This window comes from Bufo bufo, chromosome 1 (assembly GCF_905171765.1).
Source record: "Bufo bufo chromosome 1, aBufBuf1.1, whole genome shotgun sequence".
Lineage (NCBI taxonomy): Eukaryota > Metazoa > Chordata > Amphibia > Anura > Bufonidae > Bufo > Bufo bufo.
The window spans coordinates 189557606-189575326 of NC_053389.1; the positions used below are offsets into that span (position 1 = coordinate 189557606).

General features: G+C 44.9%; 1 protein-coding gene across 2 annotated transcripts in view; it reads left to right on the forward strand.

Annotated features, from left to right (window-relative positions):
• Positions 1 to 2972: 2972 nt before the first annotated feature.
• Positions 2973 to 17721, forward strand: part of TSKS (testis specific serine kinase substrate) — a 42103-nt gene continuing 27354 nt past the window's right edge. The window contains exons 1-4 of one of the 2 annotated variants that reach the window (XM_040415591.1): positions 2973 to 3134; positions 3204 to 3241; positions 8084 to 8221; positions 8872 to 9055. In XM_040415591.1, coding sequence (XP_040271525.1) covers positions 8091 to 8221; positions 8872 to 9055 — 315 coding nt within the window. In that variant the 5' untranslated portion in view covers positions 2973 to 3134; positions 3204 to 3241; positions 8084 to 8090. Of the gene's footprint in view, positions 3135 to 3203; positions 3242 to 3309; positions 3527 to 8083; positions 8222 to 8871; positions 9056 to 17721 lie in introns of those variants that run through there. The other variant, XM_040415590.1, reaches the window with a different exon arrangement.

Here is a 17721-nt window from a genome sequence, read left to right on the forward strand (position 1 = left end):
ATGGGGGCATCTGTGGATGGCACTGTTATGGGGGCATCTGTGGATGGCACTGTTATGGGGGCATCTGTGGATGGCATTGTTATGGGGGCATATGTGGATGGCACTGTTATGGGGGATCATTGTGGATGGCACTGTTATGGGGGCATCTGTGGATGGCACTGTTATGGGGGCATCTGTGGATGGCACTGTTATGGGGGCATCTGTGGATGGCACTGTTATGGGGGGGATCTGTGGATGACACTGTTATGGGGGCACATGTGGATGGCACTGTTATGGGGGCACATGTGGATGGCACTGTTATGGGGGCACATGTGGATGGCACTGTTATAGCGGCATCTGTGGATGGCACTGTTATGGGGGCATCTGTGGATGGCACTGTTATGGGGGCATCTGTGGATGGCACTGTTATGGGGGCATATGTGGATGGCACTGTTATGGGGGCATACGTGGATAACACTGTTATGGGGGATCATTGTGGGGGCATCTGTGGATGACACATATATAGCATCTTATCTTATGTGTCATCCACAGATCCCCCCCCCCCCCATAACAGTGTTCCTGTGTAGTGAATGGGGGCCGGCATCTGTTTCTGTAATGGCAGCGGGGCCCGGTGCCTGCTTCATTTATAAAGTGGGCGGAGCAGGCGCGTGACGTAGTGAGCTACTCTACGAGCGCCCACCCGGCCTCCTGACTGCCAAGAAGTAAGTAGTACAGTGCTAGATTTAAGATGATTGGAATACTTTAACAATACCCACAAGTTAGATATGATTACCGTATACTACAGTAAGCGGGGCCCGGTGTAGTAGAATGCAGTGACTGCACCAGGCCCCGCTGCCATTACAGAAACAGATGCCGATCCCCAGCCCCTCCTCCCTCTCAACCTATTCACCGGATGGTCGCAGCATTCGCCCCCCCATAAGACGCACTGCTATTTTTCCCCCACTTTTGCGAAAAATACGGTACTTCTCTACTGTAAGAATAAAGGCCAATGCATGCAGTGCGTCACGTTACCGCAAAACTAACACGTTAAGTGACCATGAAGAAGCATGCTTTTCATATGCTTCACTATATGGCACGCAACGCACAGTTAAGGAGCGGCAATACTTATACTTTCCATTGTGTTCCGCTGTTAAAGGGAACGCAACGTCCACGGTTAACCTAGCCTCTCACTGATAACTGATTAAGTAAATGTTTTTTGCAGGACTAGACGCTTGTATAAGTGACGGGAACGTATAGTCAATAGTTCAAGATTGAAGCTGTGAACCATTTGAAAAACTGCTGTCATTCAGCTAAGGCTATAAAAACTTGTAAACTCAGATTGTTAGCCTAAACTTTAAACATGACTATGGGATTCTACTAGGGAAATCATGTTTTACAATAAATGCCCCGTCCTGGATCCTCCCACTGCCCTATCATCAGCAGAAGATCAGCACACAAAGGAGAAGGCAGCAGCTTCCTAGCCAGTAGTTCTGTGGTAATGACATGTATGTTGCCTTTCTTTCCTTCAAGGAATGTATAAAATACATTTGCATATTAAATACAGAGGAGTCGGAGTCGGAAGTACCAAAAACTGAGGAGTCGGAGCATTTATCTCCGACTGCTGATAGGTGTGGGCCCCATCTGGGACCCGCAACTATCTCTAAGGCTACTTTCACATCTGCGCTTTCCCTTTACACTATTAAGATCCGTCATAAGATCTCAATAGTGGGGGAAAACGCTTCCGTTTTGTAGCAGCGTTTTTACGTCCACCATGTGGTGCGGAGAAAGACGGATCCGTCATGACACACAATGTAAGTCAATGGTGGCGGATCCGTTTTCTCAGACAAAAAAGAAAACAGATCCGTCCCCCATTGACTTACAATGGTTTTAGAGACGGATCCGTCTTGGCTATTTTAGATAAAATAGAACCGGATCCGTTCAGAACAGATGCAGACGGTTGTATTATTATGACGCATGTGTTTTTGCTGAGCCCTGCCGGAAACAGCAAAAACACTGGTGTGAAAGTAGCTTGAAACGGAACACGCAAAGAAAAAGAGAGGGGAACATGCCTGCGAGGCGATCCTACATTCGTTTCTTTGGGACTGCTGAAAATATCCGAGTGCCACTCTTGGCTGTTTTTGAAAGTCCTCTAGAAATAAATGGGCAGCGCACCGTGCAAGTGCAGTCATGGCTCCATTCACCTCTATGGGGCTGATGGAAATCGCTGGCTCGGCTATTTTCGTCAGTCCCATAGAAATGAAAGAAGGGTGGCTGCATGTGCGCAGTCTGCTCTCCTTCTCTTTGTGGGCTCCATTTTAGAGATATCAGACATTGGGGGCATAGAGATATGCCCCCAATGTGTGAACTGGGCCAACCCCTTTAATGGAAATCTGATCCCCATGCACTTCCCATACCCTAAGGCTACGTCTACACGATAACATTTGTCGCGCGACATTTTGTTGCACTAATGTCGCGCGACAATTTTTATAATGGCAGTCTATGGTGTCGCACTGCAACATGCTGCGACTGCGCCGCAACAGTCGCAGAAAATCCATTCGAGATGGATTTTTCTGCGACTGTTGCGTCGCAGTCGCAGCATGTCGCATGTTGCTGTGCGACACCATAGACTGCCATTATAAAAATTGTCGTGCGACATTGGTGCAACAAAATGTTGCGCTACAAATGTTGCAGTGTAGTTGTGCCCTATCTTTCGCGCGACTTATATCGTCGTGTAGATGTAGACTTATAGGTTTATGGTTATACACAAAAGCCAATCTGAATAAGCAGAGTTGCAGTGTAAAGCATGGAGAGGGACAGAGAAGTAGCGAGACCCTCTGAAGAACTTCAGTTTTCAGGAAGACAGAGCTCCGTAATCAGTCAGGTCCATCAATAGGGATAACACAGCGAGGCAGATTACTAAGCAAAATGCACCGTAATTATGACACAAATTGTGCCACAAAATTGGCAGAAATTTAATTGAACAGTGTTTGGAAAACAGGATGTGGTAAAAGTCCTAAATTGTGCCACGTGTATTAAAGGGGCTGTCCAGGCAACAGATATTGGTAACCACAAAGGAGTTGTGCCAAGCTCTAAAATGATCTCCTATCCACAGGGTAGGGGATAGCTATGACCGCTGGGACCCTCACCGATAATAACAACAGGGGTTATTCACCCCCAAATGGAGCAACGGGTCCCAAATGACCACTGCAGCTCCATTCATCTCTGTGAAAGTGCTGCAGATTTCCGGGCAGCCCCATGCAAGGTATGTATAGAGATAGTGCTACGTTGTACTCTGTTTCTTTATGCCTTTTTTTTATCCTGTTTAGAAGTTGTGACCATTAAGCCATGGTTGCTACCCTGTTCCTGTGGTTTCACATTTGGCATAAATGTACGCCACAGATTTGCACACAGGAAATTTGCTGTGGATTTCCCCATTATAGATCTCAGATGTGATGTGATGTGATGTAACTGATGCTGGAGCCGTCAGTTACTCCTTGGCCGTGAGCACCTGGTGTCAGTTGCTGAGAAGCTCAGCCCAGGGCAGGAGGTAAGTGCAGACTGGGCTCTGAGAGGAGGCATTCAGTTGGGCAATCTGGGAATGGCACCATAAGGGGCACGAGCGGCAGGCACCCTAGGGGGGAATCTGAGGCTGGCGCTAGAGGCTTCTATCATATGGACAGAATTGGGGCATCTGTGGTAGACACGGGGAGATTTACCAAAACTGGTGTAAAAGAAAACTGGCTTACTTGTCCAATCAGATTCCACCTTTCGTTTTTGGAAGGAGCTCCAAAAACAGCAGTTTTGATAAATCTAAATGCTTCAGTGACTTATAATAAAGATGATTTAGGGTTAAAAAAAAAAAAAAAGGGGGGGGGGGGGCTCAGAAAGCTGAGGAGTTCTGGTTATACGTAGCTAATCTGACATATAACCTAGTTGACATCATAAAAGTCAGTTGTAGGAACACCCAGTACCTGGTCATCCAAACCCACCAATTAAACCTGTCCGCTACTGCCCGTGTTCGTGCTCAAATTCGTAAGAAGGTGATCAGTGATGCATCCGTGTTTGGTCCCTGTGTCAGTTTTTTGCTGTCCATGTGCCATCCGTGTTTCATTGACCCTGCACAGCTGAAAAATAATTTACAAAGCGTCGCTTCCTAATGATCCGTGGCTTTTACGGATCCATAGACTATAATGGGAGTGATGGATCCGTGAACACGGGCAAAATAGAGCATGCATCCGTGCTAAAAACACAAAGCCACGGACCGTGCTAAAGCACTGGTGTCTGAATAAAATGAATGGGAACGTGTGCTGTCCGTGGAGAACACGTACAGCCCACGTCCGTGAAACACTGACGTGTGAATGAGGCTTTACAGTGAGAACTCCCTCAACAGCAGATGCAAACAGCACACTGGTGACATCCTTGTGCTGACCACATTTTTTTCGGCCTCATAGAAATGATTCGATCCACGTTTGATCCTAAAAAAAATATGAATCGGACACGGACCAAAGAATACAGTCGTGAAGCTGGGGGGTCAAATGTTCGGATGACGGCTTTGTCAAGTGTATCTCGAGCCTAGGATTACAGCTGACATAGCTCCAGTTCTGGCAGGTTTACCCCTGAGATGCCGCAGTCAATAGCAACTGCGGTATCTGACCAGTTAGAGGGAGGGGGCTTTTGGTGTCCTCCAATTGTCACCCTCAAACCAACCCCCTTACATATAAAAATAAATAAGCAGTAATACAATTGGTATTGCCACATCTGAAAGTGCTAAAATACACTGCTCAAAAAAATAAAGGGAACACTTAAACAACACAATGTAACTCCAAGTCAATCACACTTCTGTGAAATCAAACTGTCCACTTAGGAAGCAACACTGAGTGACAATCAATTTCACATGCTGTTGGAAATTATAGGCAATTAGCAAGACACCCCCAATAAAGGAGTGGTTCTGCAGGTGGTAACCACAGACCAGTTCTCAGTTCCTATGCTTCCTGGCTGATGTTTTGGTCACTTTTGAATGCTTGCGGTGCTTTCACTCTAGTGGTAGCATGAGACGGAGTCTACAACCCACACAAGTGGCTCAGGTAGTGCAGCTTATCCAGGATGGCACATCAATGCGAGCTGTGGCAAGAAGGTTTGCTGTGTCTGTCAGCGTAGTGTTCAGAGCATGGAGGCGCTACCAGGAGACAGGCCAGTACATCAGGAGACGTGGAGGAGGCCGTAGGAGGGCAACAACCCAGCAGCAGGACCGCTACCTCCGCCTTTGTGTAAGGAGGAACAGGAGGAGCACTGCCAGAGCCCTGCAAAATGACCTCCAGCAGGCCACAAATGTGCATGTGTCTGCTCAAACTGTCAGAAACAGACTCCATGAGGGTGATATGAGGGCCCGACGTCCACAGGTGGGGGTTGTGCTTACAGCCCAACACCGTGCAGGACGTTTGGCATTTGCCAGAGAACACCAAGATTGGCAAATTCGCCACTGGCGCCCTGTGCTCTTCACAGATGAAAGCAGGTTCACACTGAGCACATGTGACAGACGTGACAGAGTCTGGAGACGCCGTGGAGAACGCTCTGCTGCCTGCAACATCCTCCAGCATGACCGGTTTGGCATTGGGTCAGTAATGGTGTGGGGTGGCATTTCTTTGGAGGGCCGCACAGCCCTCCATGTGCTCGCCAGAGGTAGCCTGACTGCCATTAGGTACCGAGATGAGATCCTCAGACCCCTTGTGAGACCATATGCTGGTGCGGTTGGCCCTGGGTTCCTCCTAATGCAAGACAATGCTGGACCTCATGCGGCTGGAGTGTGTCAGCAGTTCCTGCAAGACGAAGGCATTGATGCTATGGACTGGCCCGCCCATTCCCCAGACCTGAATCCCATTGAGCACATCTGGGACATCATGTGTCGCTCTATCCACCAACGTCACGTTGCACCACAGACTGTCCAGGAGTTGGCAGATGCTTTAGTCCAGGTCTGGGAGGAGATCCCTCAGGAGACCGTCCGCCACCTCATCAGGAGCATGCACAGGCGCTGTAGGGAGGTCATACAGGCACGTGGAGGCCACACACACTACTGAGCCTCATTTTGACTTGTTTTAAGGACATTACATCAAAGTTGGATCAGCCTGTAGTGTGTTTTTCCACTTTAATTTTGAGTGTGACTCCAAATCCAGACCTCTATGGGTTAAAAAATTTGATTTCCATTTTTTAATTTTTGTGTGATTTTGTTGTCAGCACATTCAACTATGTAAAGAACAAAATATTTCAGAAGAACATTTAATTAATTCAGATCTAGGAGGTGTTATTTTTGTGTTCCCTTTATTTTTTTGAGCAGTGTATTTACCCTGTATTGTGAACACCGTAACAGAAAAAAAAAATCAAAATGGGCAAATTGCTGTTTTTGGAGGTTTTTCTTGTCACCTCGCCCCCTGAATTTTTTTTTTTTTAGAAAATGTGATGTAAACATCAAATGTCTCCCCAAAATAGTACCATTAAAACTACAGCTCGCCCCTTAAAAAACAACCTCTCACATAGCTCTGTTGACAGAAACATGAAAAGGTTCTGGGTGTCACAATATGAAGATGGAAAAATAAATTATTATTTTTTTCGGATGTTTTTTATATTTTAAAAGTAGTAAAACATAATAAAAATTATAATATATAAATTTATCGCCATAATTGTACTGACCAATAGAAAAAAGTCATCATGCCATTTTTAGCTCTCAATGGACGGTGTAGAACAAAGACAAAAAACAACACTGGAACAGCAAAAAAAAACAAAAACACTAATTTGTCCCAAATAAGTTCATTTATTTTATTTGTTGATGTGAGAGATACATTTCTGGTCTGCAGAATATTATGTATGCCTCAAAGGAAAAAAGAGTCCATGCTTTGAGTGGTTGCTATGGGCAGCAAGGACACTTCATGGAGGTAGTCACAGGAGCTCTATAGATCTCATAACTCTTTGATTTCACATGTAGATTATACACTCACCTAAAGAATTATTAGGAACACCTGTTCTATTTCTCATTAATGCAATTATCTAGTCAACCAATCACATGGCAGTTGCTTCAATGCATTTAGGGGTGTGGTCCTGGTCAAGACAATCTCCTGAACTCCAAACTGAATGTCAGAATGGGAAAGATGGGTGATTTAAGCAATTTTGAGCGTGGCATGGTTGTTGGTGCCAGACGGGCCGGTCTGAGTATTTCACAATCTGCTCAGTTACTGGGATTTTCACGCACAACCATTTCTAGGGTTTACAAAGAATGGTGTGAAAAGGGAAAAACATCCAGTATGCGGCAGTCCTGTGGGCAAAAATGCCTTGTGGATGCTAGAGGTCAGAGGAGAATGGGCCGACTGATTCAAGCTGATAGAAGAGCAACGTTGACTGAAATAACCACTCGTTACAACCGAGGTATGCAGCAAAGCATTTGTGAAGCCACAACACGCACAACCTTGAGGCGGATGGGCTACAACAGCAGAAGACCCCACCGGGTACCACTCATCTCCACTACAAATAGGAAAAAGAGGCTACAATTTGCACGAGCTCACCAAAATTGGACTGTTGAAGACTGGAAAAATGTTGCCTGGTCTGATGAGTCTCGATTTCTGTTGAGACATTCAAATGGTAGAGTCCGAATTTGGCGTAAACAGAATGAGAACATGTATCCATCCTCTGATGGCTACTTCCAGCAGGATAATGCACCATGTCACAAAGCTCGAATCATTTCAAATTGGTTTCTTGAACATGGCAATGAGTTCACTGTACTAAAATGGACCCCAGAGTCACCAGATATCAACCCAATAGAGCATCTTTGGGATGTGGTGGAACGGGAGCTTCGTGCCCTGGATGTGCATCCCTCAAATCTCCATCAACTGCAAGATGCTATCCTATCAATATGGGCCAACATTTCTAAAGAATGCTATCAGCACCTTGTTGAATCAATGCCACGTAGAATTAAGGCAGTTCTGAAGGCAAAAGGGGGTCCAACACCGTATTAGTATGGTGTTCCTAATAATTCTTTAGGTGAGTGTATATCTATTTATAGATAATAATATTATAAAAATGAGGCGCTAGAAAACTGACAGTTCATGTCCCCCATCAGGACCTTCATGGAAATAATGCTAAAGACCATCTTTCAGTCTCAGGAAATCGGAGTAGGAGAAATGGAGACCATAAAAGTAAAAGCACCTTTTGGTTTCCTCAACAAGCACCGAAGAGCGAAAGCAGTCTCTTTTCATGGGTAAATGTACAGTATAATGCACAATCGTAATTATCTATCTATCTATCTAACCATAGCTGCACTCTGTGTTGCACTGCCACCCCTTCCCATTTTTACTAGACACAGCGCTGCTTTCTCCTGTGGACACATCAGGTATTGCAATACAGAGGAGGCACAGAAGGGGTTGTGCCGACTTCCTTCACATGATCACTTTCTGAAATCTGAAAACCTATTAATATTGGAAACTTTGTTATATACTTATAGACTTTGGGATGTAGGGCAGAGTTTTTTCCCTTTGCTCTCTGTTGGTCGTGGTCAGTCACTTTGAGGGTTCACCTCTAGGATTCCCACCAATCTTGAAAATTGGGAGGCTATACTGCAGCCCCAAGGAAATGGAGGCGGCAGCAGTTCCCTGCACAGCAGTTGACCAAAGGAGCAGCAGCGGTGATACAGCACCGTGGCCCCTTCATTCTCAGGATGAGTGTGCCTATCCATAGGCTCCTGAGATGTAAATCCACTACTGTCCACCATACATGAATCTTCAAGAGTGAACTTACAATGTCTATGGTAATCTTAGTATGAGTCAAGTCATGGTATGAGAAGTTTGTCTAATAAGTACAGAAAGATTGTGTCAAACCTTCTTCTAGACAAGAGTTTCTTATATCCTTCAGGGTGAAAGTTCCTAAAGCTGATGACAGTCTGTCCTGGTGTCTTCAGCTAAAAAGATCTTCAGCTTCCACCAATGTGTCCATCTTGAATTTAACCGAATCTGACAGCTATGAGTTTAAAACATCAGAAAATAATGCATCATCATCATCAGAATCAGAAGACTGGGAAGAGAATGCAGAATCTCAGGTATCAGCATGGTCAACATTTCTTCTTTTATTTATTAATTTGAAGAACATTTTCACTAAAAATTAAGAAATTGGCAACAAAGGTATAGGGGGGTCATTTATTAAGACCGGCGTTTTAAACTCCGGGTATGGTCCCCCTGGAAAAATTACAGGAAATTCTCCTAATTCCCTTCTCTGATAATCCCCCTACGGCACTTCGTGACACAGGGCTCATACTGTAACGCACGATTAAACCTTAATATAATGATTTATTCCAATTACCCATGTCTTCTCTTTGTCTTTGGTTATTTTGTTAACTGTACTTATCCATGACCTGTCCTGGCTGGTCTTCACAGGTCAACATGTATATTTGCCAACTTTGCTTATAATTGTATTTTGGCTACTTTCTGTATGGCTATATACAAATTTGTGACAAAACAATAAAAATTGTTAATTATAAAACGTAGTCTTTAATCAATATATAGTTAAAAGTAACCCAAAAGTGAGGACACACACAAAAATATATATTAAACAAAATTAGTAAATGATATTATCTTCTCCACATAAACAGGAGAGGCTGTTTTGTAGGTACAGGTGTGGGTTATAAGATGGGGGAACTGTTCCTGATACTAACCCTATACTTTAGGCCCTGCCTACAAAACGGAACAGTCACCCCAATAGGGGCGATCCCGTGTTCAGGAACCTCCTATGCGCCCTTGGATGGCCCTGAAAGAGGGGATGTATTAGCAGCCAACACCTGGTTAGGTGGCCTTAAGTGGGTCTAAATAACTGACCTACCCTAAATACTGAAAATAACAAATCTCAGATATAAACAAACAAAAAATATAGTACTGTTAAATACAGAGTCGTCTGATTCAATTAATCTTTGCACAATAAGACACCTACTTTCTATTGTTAAAAACAATAAGAATAGTCTTTAGTCAAAAGGTCCCTTATTACCAACGCGTTTCGCACAACGCAATCTCTGGGCTCATCAGGGGACACATATCGAAAGTTACAATAGTATAGATATAGTCAAAACAGTAACAATCCGACCAAATGGTTTAAACATATCACTGCACCAGCAAAATTTTGTGTTGCTCTTTTCCCTGTCATTTGTGTTTAGGCTGAGGGAGACTCCTGTTCGTCCTGCCATTTGGAGGAACAGGTTGTCTCTTGTCCTGACATTAGTACCAGGATCCTACAGGGTGAGTTAGGACTTTAGGTTCCGGTGTATGAACTCACCTACCTCTGGGGTCAGTTCATACTTGCAGTCAGTCAGGACTTGATAAGGGTTTCTCTAGGAGGTGACCGGCTCCTTTCCCTAGTTTCCAGGCCTTTTTCCCTCACCTTGCCCTTCTACGTTCGGTGCTGGTTTCCTTCCCACACTGAAGCGTGACAGCGAGTCTACAGATGAAGATAGAGGTGTCACGGATGGTGTACAGGAAACAAGACAATACAATATAAACAATGACTCACTGGATCCACAACTAAGGAACAAAAGGGAGACCCCTGCATGAGACCTGCCGCTCTCCCTTATTGCTCAGCCTATGCGACCACCCCAAAGGTGGATGGGCGTATATCCACGTACCTCGACTATCTTACACCTGAAGACCCTACAATAGTGAGGGGACATGACCACCGGCTCCCTACACAGACACGGAGGGAGTCAGGGTCACCTGAATCCAGAAAACAGAAAATCATAAATACATAAACAGAACTTATCTTGCAGACGACTGGGGACTGTGGACTGGGAACTAGGAACAGCATGCACACACACTCCAGGAAGTTGTATAAGCCGCACACTACTGCATTCTGGGGAGGAACTTAAAGGGCAGCAATCAGTCCAACTGCATGACAGCTGAGATAGACTAACGAGATGAGGAACTTAACCAAAACAAAGAAACTCAAGGAGGAGGATCTGGAAAGCTCCTGTCAGAGCTTCTCAACTGTCTGGTTGTGACAGTACCCCTCCCTCTACGAGTGGACTCCGGACACTCAGGGCCCACCTTCTCAGGATGGGACCTATGGAAAGCCCTGATGAGACGAGTGGCCTTAATGTCCATCACTGGGACCCACATCCTCTCCTCAGGACCATAACCCTCCCAATGAACGAGGTACTGGAGGGAACCGCGGACAAGACGAGAATCCACAATCCTAGAGACCTGAAATTCAAGATTTCCATCAACCATAATCGGAGGAGGAGGCAAAGGCGAGGGTACAATAGGTTGAACATAAGGTTTCAATAAGGACTTATGAAAAACATTATGGATCTTCCAAGTCTGAGGAAGATCAAGACGGTAGGCAACAGGATTGATGACAGACAGGATCTTGTAAGGCCCAATAAACCTAGGACCCAACTTCCAGGAGGGAACCTTCAATTTGATATTCTTGGTAGACAACCACACCAGATCACCAACATTCAGGTCCGGACCAGGCACACGTCTCTTATCTGCCACACGCTTATATCTCTCACTCATGCTCTTTAGATTATCCTGAATCTTTTGCCAAATAGATGACAAAGACGAGGAGAATCTGTCCTCATCAGGTAAACCAGAAGACCCCTCTCCCGAGAAAGTCCCAAACTGCGGATGAAACCCATATGCACCAAAAAATGGTGACTTATCAGAGGACTCCTGACGACGGTTATTTAAAGCAAACTCAGCAAGGGACAAAAAAGAACACCAATCCTCCTGATTCTCCGCCACAAAACAGCGCAGATATGTCTCCAGATTCTGATTGACGCGCTCCGTCTGGCCATTCGACTGCGGGTGGAAAGCAGAAGAGAATGACAACCGAACCCCCAAGCGAGAACAGAAAGCCTTCCAGAATCTGGAAACAAACTGCATGCCCCTATCAGAGACTATGTCTGAAGGAATACCATGCAATTTGACAATGTGGTCAATAAATGCCTGCGCCAGCGACTTAGCATTGGGCAAACCAGGAAAAGGGATGAAATGCACCATTTTGCTAAAATGGTCCACCACCACCAGAATCACAGTCTTCCCCGAGGAACGAGGCAAGTCCGTTATGAAGTCCATGGACAGATGTGTCCAAGGACGGGAAGGAATGGGTAAGGGAAGGAGAGGACCTGATGGCCGTGAATGAGAGACTTTGGCACGAGCGCAAGTCTCGCAAGCTGCCACAAAACCCTCAACCGACTTACGAAGCGCAGGCCACCAGAATCTCCAAGCGATGAGATCCAGTGTGGCTCTTGCCCCCGGGTGCCCAGCAAGGACCGTATCGTGGTGTTCCTTAAAAATCTTGTGTCTCAAAGCGAGAGGCACAAACAACCTCCCAGGAGGACAAAGATCAGGAGCCTCTGACTGGGCTGCCTGCACCTCTGCCTCCAATTCAGGAAAAAGAGCAGAGACCACCACACCTTCAGCCAAAATGGGACCCGGGTCTTCAAAATTCCCACCTCCCGGAAAACAACGTGACAGGGCATCTGCCTTCACATTCTTAACCCCAGGGCGGAACGTGACAACAAAATTAAACCTTGAAAAGAACAAAGACCATCTGGCCTGTCTCGGGTTCAGACGCTTGGCTGACTCCAAGTAGGCCAGATTTTTATGGTCAGTAAACACAGTAATAGGGTGTCTGGCTCCCTCTAGCCAATGACGCCATTCTTCAAAAGCCAACTTGATGGCCAACAATTCCCTATCTCCCACATCATAATTTCTCTCTGCAGAGGAGAGTTTCTTTGAGAAAAAGGCACACGGTTGCCATTTGGCAGGAGAGGAACCCTGAGACAAGACCGCACCCACCCCTACCTCAGAAGCATCAACCTCAACTATGAAGGGTAATGAAATATCAGGTTGTACCAGGATGGGAGCGGAAGCAAAACTCTCCTTTTTATTAGAAAAGGCCTTACGCGCCTCTACCGACCAGGAAGAAAAATCTACCCCCTTTCTGGTCATATCAGTGAGTGGTTTAACAACAGAGGAATAATTCAAAATAAATTTCCTGTAATAATTGGCAAAGCCCAAAAAACGCATCAGCGCCTTCTGATTCTCAGGAAGCTCCCACTCAAGCACAGCGCGGACCTTCTCGGGGTCCATGCGAAAACCAGAAGCGGAGAGAAGAAACCCCAGAAATTGAATTTCTGGAACCGCAAACACACATTTTTCCAGTTTCGCGTATAATTTATTCTCCCGCAGTATGAGCAAGACCTGACGTAAATGTTCCTTATGAGTCTTGAAATCAGGAGAAAAAATCAAAATGTCATCCAAATACACTAATACAAATTTTCCCATTAAATGATAAAAAAATGCTGTTGACGAAATGCTGAAAAACGGCTGGGGCATTCATCAAACCAAAAGGCATAACCAAATTCTCAAAATGGCCCTCAGGGGTATTGAAAGCCGTCTTCCATTCGTCTCCTTCTCTGACCCTGACCAGGTTGTATGCCCCTCTTAGGTCTAATTTGGAAAAGCCTTTAGCCCCAACAACCTGGTTAAACAGGTCCGGGATCAGAGGAAGCGGATAAGGGTCACGAATAGTGATACTGTTCAGCTCCCTGAAATCCAGACAAGGTCTTAAAGAACCATCTTTTTTCTTAACAAAGAAAAAACCAGCGGCAACAGGTGACTTCGAGGGTCGTATGTGTCCTTTTCTCAGACTCTCAGAGATATAAGCACGCATAGCGACCCTCTCAGGTTGGGAAAGATTGTATAAACGAGATTTAGGCAGCTTGGCGCCTGGGATGAGATTAATAGGGCAATCGTACTCCCTGTGCGGGGGCAAATCCTGAACTCTACTCTCAGAGAAGACATCCGAAAATTCAGAGAGGAAAGGTGGTACAGTCTTAGTAGAAACCTCAGAAACAGATGTCATGAGGCAATTCTCTCTGCAAAAGTCACTCCAACCATTTATTTGCCTCGCTTGCCAATCAATGGTGGGGTTATGTTTAGTGAGCCAGGGTAGCCCCAACACTAGAGGAGTAGGCAAACCGCTAAGGACGAAACATGACACATCCTCAACATGAGCATCACTCACAATTAAACGGATATTGTGAACTATGCCCTTTAATGATTTCTGAGAAAGTGGAGCGGAATCAATAGCAAAAACAGGAATATCCTTTCCCAAAGTGCATACCTGGAAACCATGAGTTATTGCAAATTGATTATCAATGAGATTGACAGCTGCTCCACTATCCACAAAAATCTCACAAAAAATGCTTTTGCTCTCTAGCGCCACCCTAGCAGGCAGGACAAAACGGGAACTACAAGCAAACGGAAAACCTTCAATCTCCGCCTCAACCCTGCCAATAGTAACAGACGGAACATTTTTAAAAGATTTTTTCCTTTTTGTTTCTTTATTACTCCCAGAAAACTGCCTGAATCTCCTAGAGGGACAAACATTTGCCAAATGATTTATACCTCCACAACAAAAACAAAGCCTCCCATGCGGGCTGAATCCTCTATTGTCAGAGGCAATTAACCCCAGCTGCATGGGCTCCTGCTCAGAAGGGGCTGACAGCGACTGAGACCCCTGCGCACAGAATGAGACCGCTGCACTGTCCCGGGACTGAGTATGACAGGAAGGAGAGATCTCTCCTCTCTCTCTAAGACGCCTGTCAATACGAACGGCCTGAGACATAGCAGAATCCAAGGAGGTAGGTCTCTCATGAAAGGCAAATGCATCTTTCAATCTCTCTGAAAGACCATGGCAAAATTGACTTCGGAGTGCAGCATCATTCCAACCAGTATCAGCTGCCCATCTCCGAAATTCTGAGCAGTATATCTCTGCGGATTGTTTACCCTGGCATAACAGACGTAGTCTAGACTCAGCCAGAGCAATACGATCCGGATCATCATATATCTGACCCAGGGCTAAAAAGAATTCATCCACTGAACGGAGGGGCCATGCCCCCTCCGGCAGCGAAAAGGCCCAGGATTGAGCGTTACCCCTGAGCAGCGATATAATGATCCCCACCCTCCGTTCTTCATCACCAGAGGAATGGGGAAGAAGGCGAAAATGGAGTTTGCAAGCCTCTCTAAAACGCACAAAATACTCACTACCCCCGGAAAACGTATCCGGGAGCGAGATCTTAGGCTCAGAACAAACTCCATGAACGCAAGCTGAACCGGTCACTTGAAACTGAGAAAAAGTCTTACGGAGATCAGCTACCTCCAATGAAAGACCCTGGAAGCGCTCAGCCAAAAGTGAAACCAGATCCATGCTTGAGACGGTTTTGGCGGCTTATAATGTCACGGATGGTGTACAGGAAACAAGACAATACAATATAAACAATGACCAACTCCACAACTAAGGAACAAAAGGGAGACCCCTGCATGAGACCTGCCGCTCTCCCTTATTGCTCAGCCTATGCGACCACCCCAAAGGTGGATGGGCGCATATCCACGTACCTCGACTATCTTACACCTGAAGACCCTACAATAGTGAGGGGACATGACCACCGGCTCCCTACACAGACACGGAGGGAGTCAGGGTCACCTGAATCCAGAAAACAGAAAATCATAAATACATAAACAGAACTTATCTTGCAGACGACTGGGGACTGTGGACTGGGAACTAGGAACAGCATGCACACACACTCCAGGAAGTTGTATAAGCCGCACACTACTGCATTCTGGGGAGGAACTTAAAGGGCAGCAATCAGTCCAACTGCATGACAGCTGAGATAGACTAACGAGATGAGGAACTTAACCAAAACAAAGAAACTCAAGGAGGAGGATCTGGAAAGCTCCTGTCAGAGCTTCTCAACTGTCTGGTTGTGACAAGAGGATAAGAAAGAGATGGCCCCCTGTTTTATCTGCCAAATTTCCATATGGCCTAATTCAGATGGCTAATTTCTTACATGTATAGTATATATTTTGGACAGAACACCTGGACCTTACAAGGTACAGTAACACCACAGAGGTCCAAGTGTTCCACTTAGAATATATGAGCACATTACACTGTCAAAATTAAGCTCTATTGGGGTCATTTATCAAACTGGTGTAAAGTAGAACTGGCTTAGATTGGTTGCTATGGGCAACTAAGCCAGTTCTACTATAGTCTTTTGTGCATGCTAAGAAATAGATGTCTTAATATTTTTTTTATGATGAATTTGTAGTTTACTAGTATTCCATTTTTGAGAAAATAGGGTAGAATGCTGGGATTATGCACCACGTGTTATAAACCTGCAGCGGTCGCGTTATGACTGCCTAAGTTTATTTGTTGTTCCAGAATATGATGAAGAACTCTGGGCTGATATTTGCTAAGGACTCTGTCATCGAGCTGAAGGAGAAAAGTTCAAATCTCAATCATCACGTTCACAGTTTAAAGGCCTGTAGTTTATATATTTTGATTGTGTGTGTGAATATATATTTATATATACAGTACAGACCAAAAGTTTGGACACACCTTCTCATTCAAAGAGTTTTCTTTATTTTCATGACTATGAAGGCATCAAAACTATGAATTAACACATGTGGAATTATATACATAACAAACAAGTGTGAAACAACTGGAAATATGTCATATTCTAGGTTCTTCAAAGTAGCCACCTTTTGCTTTGATTACTGCTTTGCACACTCTTGGCATTGTCTTGATGAGCTTCAAGAGGTAGTCCCCTGAAATGGTCTTCCAACAGTCTTGAAGGAGTTCCCATAGATGCTTAGCACTTGTTGGCCCTTTTGCCTTCACTCTGCGCTCCAGCTCACCCCAAACCATCTCGATTGGGTTCAGGTCCTGTGACTGTGGAGGACAGGTCATCTGGCGCAGCACCCCATCACTCTCCTTTATGGTCAAATAGCCCTTACTTTCAAAGTTTTCCCAATTTTTCGGCTGTCTGACTGACCTTCATTTCTTAAAGTAATGATGGCCACTCGTTTTTCTTTACTTAGCTGCTTTTTTCTTGCCATAATACAAATTCTAACAGTCTATTCAGTAGGACTATCAGCTGTGTATCCACCTGACTTCTCCTCAATGCAACTGATGGTCCCAACCCCATTTATAAGGCAAGAAATTCCACTTATTAAACCTGACAGGGCACACCTGTGAAGTGAAAACCATTTCGGAGGACTACCTCTTGAAGCTCATCAAGAGAATGCCAAGAGTGTGCAAAGCAGTAATCAAAGCAAAAGGTGGCTACTTTGAAGAACCTAGAATATGAAATATTTTCAGTTGTTTCACACTTGTTTGTTATGTATATAATTCCACATGTGTTAATTCATAGTTTTGATGCCTTCAGTGTGAATCTACAATTTTCATAGTCATGAAAATAAAGAAAATTCTTTGAATGAGAAGGTGTGTCCAAACTTTTGGTCTGTACTGTGTGTGTATATATATATATATATATATATATATATATATATATATCCCTTTTCCAGTACCTCCTTCTATTATTGCCCACACATATATAAAATGGTGGCCAAAGACAATTGTTGGTCATTCTATCTGCACCATGGGTTAGGACAAGGGGTAGTCTTATATGATCACATGTAAGGCTCATTTACACACAAAATAATGAACGGCAACACAGCCTCCCATTGGGACAATGAGTGGCATATTCCTTGCGGCCACTTGGTAGCTTTATGCTGAGGATTCTACCAAATTCTGACTGCAAAAGAACGTGGCTGCCTTCCCTATCATACTGGCCAGGTGGGACTCACTACCATAGACATAAAATTACTGTCTTAATTTCCCTGGAGAACCATCTTTGGTACCACTTACTGAGAC